Source organism: Cydia amplana, chromosome 3 (genome assembly GCF_948474715.1).
Source record: "Cydia amplana chromosome 3, ilCydAmpl1.1, whole genome shotgun sequence".
Classification (NCBI taxonomy): Eukaryota; Metazoa; Arthropoda; class Insecta; order Lepidoptera; family Tortricidae; genus Cydia; species Cydia amplana.
Window position 1 is genome coordinate 7,553,596 of NC_086071.1, and position 9,188 is coordinate 7,562,783.

The following is a 9,188-nucleotide window of genomic DNA, read 5'->3' on the forward strand; positions in this document are numbered from 1 at the left end:
TGCTACTATACAGGCGTACATAGCCAGTAGGTAGGCGAAATCCGGGAAACTTCCCTAGGTATAATATTAACACAATAAATAAATACATATTGAAAATGTTTCCTAAGTTTGAATATTATTTTATTGATATTATTTTATCGTTTTATTGTTATATGATTGCTCTTTTTAGGGTTCCGTAGACAAATGGCAAAAAACGGAACCCTTATAGATTCGTCATGTCTGTCTGTCTGTCTGTCTGTCTGTCTGTCTGTCCGTCTGTCTGTCCGTCCGTATGTCACAGCCACTTTTCTCCGAAACTATAAGAACTATACTGTTGAAACTTGGTAAATAGATGTATTCTGTGAACCGCATTAAGATTTTCACACAAAAATAGAAAAAAAACAATAAATTTTTGGGGTTCCCCATACTTCGAACTGAAACTCAAAAATTTTTTTTTCATCAAACCCATACGTGTGGGGTATCTATGGATAGGTCTTCAAAAATGATATTGAGGTTTCTAATATAATTTTTTTCTAAACTGAATAGTTTGCGCGAGAGACACTTCCAAAGTGGTAAAATGTGTGTCCCCCCCCCCCCTGTAACTTCTAAAATAAGAGAATGATAATACTAAAAAAAATATATGATGTACATTACCATGTAAACTTCCACCGAAAATTGGTTTGAACGAGATCTAGTAAGTAGTTTTTTTTTATACGTCATAAATCGCCTAAATACGGAACCCTTCATGGGCGAGTCCGACTCGCACTTGGCCGCTTTTTAATTTAAGTGTGTCAATTTTGATTAAGTATGTATGACCTGACATTTTTTTTATTGTTGTAATTATTTGATTATAATGTATGTTTCTTTTCATTTGTTTATGCTTTGCTGACATTGTTTTTTTTATTATAATTTTTGTGCTCCGGTGTATTAATGTCTTAGATGTAGGTGACATATATGTAATAGTCTCATGTAAACGTTTTAGTGTTATACTGTAAGTTTATATTGAAATAAATTATATTAACGATGAATTGTTCAAGTCTGCTACCAAAGACACATTATAAAAAGCCTTCCTAAACGCTACATCAACCATTTAACCTCGTTGCCTTTTTATACGTGTTCAAAGTGTTCGTTCGTTTTATGACCTATATCTGGTTTGGATAAATAGGTAAGTATGTAAAGTTTGTCACGATCTCGTCACGGTGTCGGGCAAGCACTCAAAGGATACTCGTAAATTTCAATACTCTTAAAATGTATAGGGTCGAATCTCTTGAAAAGACCTTTCTATAGACGTCGCCGAGTGCGATAAGCACGTACGTTGCGATATTTTGTGTTAACATCCCTTTGCGTTTGCGATAGCGGGTACCTACTTCGTTAAATTTGGTTGCACGGAAAAATGCATGGGAATAAAAATTAAGATTTGAGTCGGTCGTATTTTATTATTGACTTGTTGCTGCCGGTTTGGAAGGACAGGCACTAGTTGAGTCGATATTCAATATAAAAATAAAAAAAATCTTCTGGAGTTTCTTCCAGAAACGAGACGGAGAGAGGTCTCCGTCTCGTTTCAATTTTCCATTGTATTTACTGACCCTATTTCTCAAAAATGCATAATGTATGGTATGAAATGAATCCGTGCTGGTACGCTTTATACACAACAAATTTATTTACGAGTAAGGTGCACAACAAAAGTAACAAACTGGGGAATAAATAAAGACATTTTAAATCGCCTGTCACCATGCCAATATGGCGTCAGTACCTACACCAAGTCTTTATTATACGGTAGTTTATATAATAGGTACGTGTATTTATTTGTACCTAGATTTCTTGTTAAAACCTTTAACAAATAAGCCTACCTACCTTGTTCTCGTGCATTTCTTTTCATATTTTGCGTAGATTAAACTGTTAAATTAACTAAGCATTTAATTTTATATTGTAAATACATTACTCCACATAAAAAAAGGCTTACAAAGCGCAGCAACAGCAAAATGTTTCAAATGATATATCGATTCGGCCAGCATAAGTACTTTCGAAAGCCTTATAGTACCTAAAGTCTATTTTTTTATTCGGTAGACTAAAATGACATTAACTAATGTAAGGAGGAAATTAATGTTAACCGGACGGGGAATTTTAGGGGGGAGGATGTCATATAAGGGGGTAACGAGACGATTACAATCCCAAAATACGTGTTCGAGAGTACCCTCCGCCAGACCACATTCACATAGAGAGTGGTCTCGAACACGCATCTTTTTTAAGCGAACGGGGGTGCAAACGTGGCCCAGTCGAAGAATAAGTTAGTAACAATATGCTTGAAAAAGCGATGATTACAAGAAGTTAATGAAGTGTCACTTTTGTAATAAGTGGCGGTGACACACACAGTGGGGATACACATATATAATGATATAATGAGTGTTTTATACTTTATCGTGGACGTCCTTCGTCAACGGCACGTTTTACCGGCACGATACATAAATATCGGCACGACATACCTACATTTACTTCCCCTGTCTTTCGTGACGGTAAAACGTGCCGATGACATCGACGTCTGTGGTAAAGTGTAATAAGCGCCCAATAAATTGAAAAACTGTTCAAATCCGTTGCCAAGCTGCGTTGAGTAAGTATAGGAGGTATATAAGAAAGAGAAAATGACTGATGATGAAGAAAGAGGAAATGAATGAAAGATGAAATAGTTATTTACGATACAAGTGCGAAAAAGAGGAAATTCAAAACGAGTGGCGATAAATGAAAACACGACCGAAGGGAGTGTTGGAAAGTGTCTTCGTAAACTGAAAGAATCTTGTTTACAGGTAACTGCATAAACGCACGTGGAACAAGTTTAAATGTTTGAATAATATAACAACTTTTGTTCGCGTGCGTGATGCCGTCACATTCTTTCGACCTTACTACTGAACAGATTAAATTTGTAATCAGTGCTTATTTCTTTCGACAATATATATCTTCGTATGGACCGCTCATAGTTTCCTTTACGCCCGAGATCTAACAGGTTATGGGCCTGCGCGTTTTCAATAAAAATCAAAACGTATTGACACGAGTTGCGAATTACCTATTCGTACGTGTATCGTACAACGTTTTACAGTACAGCCCTTTAAACTTTTGACATCGCACGAAAAGTGCTATTTTACGCACTAGTGCGGGAAAATAGGACCATATGTTTTACAGTACATATGGTCCTATTTTCCCGCACTCGTGTCAATTTAAAACACTCCCTTCGGTCGTGTTTTAATTTATCGCCACTCGTTTCCAATTTCCTCTTTTCCGCACTTGTATCGTAAATAACTATTTCATCTGTGTCTTTATTCCGAGTAGTAATATTCTGTTAAATTTCGTCTTTTTAGGTTGCTGGGTATATAATACGTGAGGTTGACTTTGATAATGTGATTTCTCAATCTATCAGACATTGTGAGTGCAGGACATGAGTGAACGATTGATAAACAACATGAAAAATCTGCTTAACATATGTCCTTGGCTCGTTGTCAACCCTTATGAAGATGAACATCGACTCAGCTTCATAACCGGCCCGTTTTAGTCTGGCGTTTATCAGCTACTTCGCGTGAAAAGTGCCGCTTTCAATGCCAGTAAATCAATAAAATTGAGTTCACTACACCATCTCGTAAAAGCTCTCTTTATTCTTCAAAAACTGATAAGAAAATGGCGCATTTCATCCACGAGACTGGCAAAGTAAATTCATGCAAATATTGAATTGTTTTCTCATGTTAGCGGAATTGCCTCTATGACGATTCCATCACCGGTCTCAATGACCTTAATTTTGAAGACGATAAGTTAGTTTTTAATGTCCAAAAAGATGTGTGATTCGAACATTTATGTTATAAGTGTTATTAGTAATATATAGCTGTTAAATGGTAATAATTTATTACCATTTAACAGCTTGCTATAGAAAAACACCCGTACACACGCATTTAGAGGTAGGTATGCGTCACAGCCAAGACAGCCGTGCTGCCAAGTAAATATTGTGCATAAACAGAGCAAGCTGGGTGTTAAACGAACCTCGAAAGCTAACTAACCAACGGCACGTGATTGGTCTTCCGAGCAGAGAAACAAACGAGCACTAGGTTAATATTATATTACTATACGGACGATAAGTTAAACACAGAATAAATAATAGTACAAATAGGTACAGAAGATTCACTCTCTAACAAAACGCGTCTATTACGACAGATATGACCGCTAGGTGGCGCAAGCGCGAGCAGGCGTCCGTTCCGTAGCGGTGCGCAGCAACTACTATGGCTAGACACCAAAATTGGTGTGGGCCGCATGTACTTGTAGCGACGCGACCAAATCGCAGAGTGAGCCACGCACAATATTACCACATAAATAGTTTGAAAGTTTGAGAAATTGTTTGCTCGGCCTACCTGGATAATCTAATTCTAAACTTCTAATGTCGGATATCGTTTGTAAGAGTAAACAGGGTAAAATCAACTTACAAAGTTATACTTAGAATATTTTTAAATTCATGGTATAATAGTAGGTTGTTTATCTGACTACATAATGGTTACATTCCACGGATAAAGGTAGCATATGGCCGTTGACGCTTAACGGCATTTCAAATTTCAATACTAATGTGGTGCTACGCGAAGTATGTAAGTGCCGACCACCATAAGGTAAGTACCTATCTTTACCCATGGATCGTCGCACAGAAAGCCATTAACCTTTTGGACGCCAATGACCGATATATCCGCACCGTAGGTTCAACGCCAAAGATTAATCGGTCACATATCACAGAGCAACATATACCTACGTGCATATGCATAAAGTTCAATTTCAGTTTTGACACTTCGGTGACGTGGCGTCAGCGTGACAGCTTTTGTGTTTGACATGGCGTCGAAAAGGTTAAAATACGTATATGTGATTGAGCTTGGGTAGGCTCGCTCTGCTCGTTTCATAGTACCTAGATCACACGAGTGTTTTGATGCCTTATTATGTACAGTTAATGTATAAATGGTTGCTTGTTTACGGAATAATAGCGCGTCTTTGCTCGCCAAAGGCGGAATTATTCAGCTTACGGTATTGAGTTGCTCTAAACAACGCAAACGATATGCTGCTTATTTATGCTCTGAATAGTTCACAAAGAAGCAATTAAAAGTTTAACCCCTTTAGTTAAACACTGATCGCGCTGACGACGGCACCTGCTTGTGGAAGTTGTGGATAAATCACTTTTAGTAGGTAAGTATAGGTAGTTAAGATAATCCGAAGGTTAGGTACCGAAGAAGTAATTGCAGAAAAATTGTGAATTATTGACATTTTAGGGAGAAAGACCACGAACCATATTATATACAGGCATTCAGATGATCCTAAGAGGTGATTCGAACCCACAAATTAATGTCAATTTGATCTCATTTGTTATCATCCTCCGATGCAACTCGCTTTAATTTCACAGATTTTTTACTTTTAGGCTTTTGTTTTCATGTTTCTCGATTACTGGAAGGCGGCTGTCTACCGAATTGGATAATATATTTTTCACCTCAGTAAATCCAACAAAAGTATCTCGTAGCTTAAAAAAATAAAAATAAAAGATAAGTACCTATTTTAAACAAACCAATGCAGTTTTTACATTTTTCCAACTAAATTTTTTTGTTTACGTCCTTATTAATATTATAAATGTGAAAGTAACCCTACGTCTTCTTTCAAGCCTAAAGTGCTGAACCGATTTAGATGAAATTTGGAAAGGAGGTACTCAGTTTGAGGAGGAGGGCATCATATATCATCGTTATCGGTCTACGCAGACGAAGTCGCGGATTGAAAGTTGTAAATGATTAATACATAATTAGCTGTGCCAAAGGTTCCATGAGGTAATAGTTATTTGTACAACAAGTGATCAAAGTTTGATATTTCTTCGAGTGCTTATTTTGAGTCCCGTGCAAGCGAAAGATTCTATAATAGAATTCTAATTTAGAATCTTGAGCGTAGTAAGGGACTCAAAAGCGCACGAGATGTAAATAACTTTGATCTCGTGTAGTACACAACATTTTTCACCTGCGGGCTCAGCACGGTTCCATTTTTATCGACTATCACTATGCCCGTCGCTTTCGCACTTACATACTTGTTAGAACGTGACAGGCATGGTGACAAACGATAAAAATGCGACCGTGCTACTAGGGCTGAGCAGTGAGAACATACCTATTAGACAACTTGAAAAATGTAATCCTTCTTCATCACTTAATACCTGCACTCATGTTTTCTTAAGATATACAAACAATTAATAAGTTTAATTACCGCAATGGAACATAAAAACAAAACGTAATAATAAATTCCAGTAAAATAATATAGAAATAACAAATATTAACTGACACTTCAATCGACAACTTTTTTTGTAAAAAAAAATCTTTGTAAGATACGGTCCGAATTGCGGATACGTACCATTTGTCAACTATGGTAGAAATTCTTAAAAGTAAAATAATTAATTTTGCGTGATGATCTGTGTATTTTTTTGAGTTCATTATTTTAATTGTACAATAAAATACCTAAAATATAGTATTTTATCAGTTTTTATGAAATCTTAAACTTTATTTTTATTAATTAATTATTAAGAATTCATACTCGTACGTGTTTGGAACGATGCGATCTGAAGTTTTTCGGGGGTCTTTTATAAACCGTGAATATACCGTTGAATGTCGTTTTAACTTTTTTTGTCTGTTTCTTTTTGCTAACAGTGTGAAAGGGACAGAGATAATAGAACCCAAGTATTTCGAACTTTTATTAGACCCCGCATGTTAAAATGACATTTGACTATAAAGGTCACTTGAATGTCATTTTGTCTCACTCAGTGAGCAAAATCGCATTTTGCTCACTGTTTTTAAGAAACAAAGTACCCTTGTTCGAGCTGCTGAGGTGAAAACAAAATTTCGCCATATCCATCCGCACAGCTTAAGATTTCTAAAATAAGACGTGTAAAATTGTATTAAAATCGGTTGTTTTGCCATGAATACGTCACAGACATAATATTATAGTGAATGAACGTAAGTTTGCAAATAATTTAACAAAGTTGCAATTCTTATACCACATCAAAACTGCTATAATAGGACAGTAGCTGTAATTTTTGTCAAAGTATTAAATTTGCATTCTATTGTATATGTTAAATTGTGGAAAATATGGAAGTTAAATTTGTAAAAAATATCCTTGACATTAAGTGAGTTACATAATAGTATATCCTTCAAAATTACGCTCCACTTTGTTAGATGTTACGATTAATACGATTGATGAAAATAAATTAGAACTATAAAAAGAGTGACTCGCATTATATATTGTAAGGTCTCTTGAAGAGATGCGATTTAGTTCACAGAGGCAAACCTACTTATATATATATATATATATATATCTACATACTTATATTTTTCGAGTTAACTTAATGATTAAACTTACCTTAAGAGCAAAAAACCGCCAACCAGCACAGCCACAAACATAACTTAAAAGTTTCTATATAGTTTGTCAAGTTATTATAAAAGTGGAGTTATAGTTGCCGCGTGTTTATATTGGTTAAGGGCGCGTTGGGCATTTGCGGCGCCGAGACGTGCGACGCAGATGTTCGTATAGACTCGCAGCATCCCGCCGAGCGCGGCCGGACCGCGCATGCGTCCTCTCCGCTAAAATACCACCGCCGACCGCGACCGTGTGCTCCACCAAAACCTGTTCATTGAAACAGGTGTTTTTGAAACTTGAAGGCTCTAAAGAAAGAATACACAATCATTTGAATGAATCCTTTTCAATTACTGTATTGCAACGAAGGTGAATAGGTAAAAATGCTTAGTTAGTAGCATGCTGTTTTTGTACAGTTTACGAAACGTTTAAAAACTTCTAATCAAAGTAAATTAATGTGTTTGCAAAACTTAGGTACCTACGTTATATTACAGATTTCAAAATATAGGTACCTAAGATATGGAACGTCTATCCTTACATATACCAAAGGGAGCTTAGCTTAATTTTTTTACCTATAAAAATACCTGTAATTTACTTGTATTAAGTATTTAAAATACTCTAATGTCAAAACAACACGGATGACGAAACTTGAATGGAAATGGGAAACTAGTTTCAGAGTTCCTTACCATAAATATAATTGTGGCGACAGACTCTTCATTAATTCAAATTGTTTTAGCGTTCAAGCTTTAGTGGAAACTGAATTCATTTCAAGACTTGATTCTGCGTTACAAGAGACTTGATAATTATAAGTCGTAGTTCATTACCATCAACGCAATGCAAATTTATTTTACGAGGATACTCGATGGCTCACTCTGCGTAGGTGTAAGCGGGGAATAGGAACATTTGACTTCCATCGCTTTATATGTTTACTTAAATGTCACAAATTATATATGTAACTGTCCTTATTGTTATCCGCCTACTTCATCATTTATTTTGCCTTTTTTGTTTTTTTGCCACGGCACATTAAGCAACTGCCATCCGACTTTCCCATCCAGAGGGAATACTAGACCGGTTTTTTCACGATGTTTTTTTCACCTACATCTATACCTTAATTTTATCTGCCTACTTAAGTAGTATTTTAGTATAATTCGTAACTAATTAGTGGAATTGTTAGATTTGCGTGCCTAACTAGTGCCTACGCCAATTGTCGGGATTAGTTGTCAAGCGGACCCCAGGCTCCCATGAGCCGTGGCAAAAATACCAGGATACCGCGAGGAAGAAGAAGTAACACTTGTTTAATAAGTATATTATCTCGATTATTAGCTTATAAGTTCGGTAGGGAAATAAGTATTGTTCAGGATTCCTAACTTTCTACTCGAATCAGCCGTGCAAAGCTCAAAAGGTACTCGATTACGAATTATGATTTGACAAAATTGGTAGAATGATTGTATTGTATTATCTTTATTAATCCAAGGGTGGGACATGAGACATGACTGATAAAGTTATGTTTGAGAACGGGACAAGTAGGTACACAATTTTGGGATAAATAATTATTTGTCAGTTTGTCCAGACAGCACTAACCTTTCTCCAGGGCTTGTGATCCGCACAGAGGACTCGGCCAGGGCACAGGATTCTTCCAGGTATCCGAAATTCACAATGTTCGCGGAGCACCACACAGGCGTTTAGGTGCATGTCTTATTTCGTCTGTCTGTAGGTGTCAACTAATTAGAGGACCGCGCGGGCCGGGGGTGTGGGGGGAGACAAATCTGCATGTATAGACACATGTATAGGTAGTATTTTGAACATACCCCCGCCCTAAACAT

The 9,188-nt window shown here is 36.5% G+C and overlaps 1 protein-coding gene across 1 annotated transcript in view; it reads right to left on the bottom strand.

Moving 5' to 3' along the window:
• Positions 1 to 7,595, bottom strand: part of LOC134662666 (gamma-aminobutyric acid receptor alpha-like) — a 40,362-nt gene extending 32,767 nt beyond the window's left edge. Inside the window, exon 1 of the mRNA XM_063518937.1 lies at positions 7,372 to 7,595. Within this exon, the coding sequence (XP_063375007.1) occupies positions 7,372 to 7,412 (41 nt within the window). The 5' untranslated portion in view covers positions 7,413 to 7,595. The remainder of the gene's footprint in view (positions 1 to 7,371) is intronic.
• Positions 7,596 to 9,188: the final 1,593 nt, after the last annotated feature.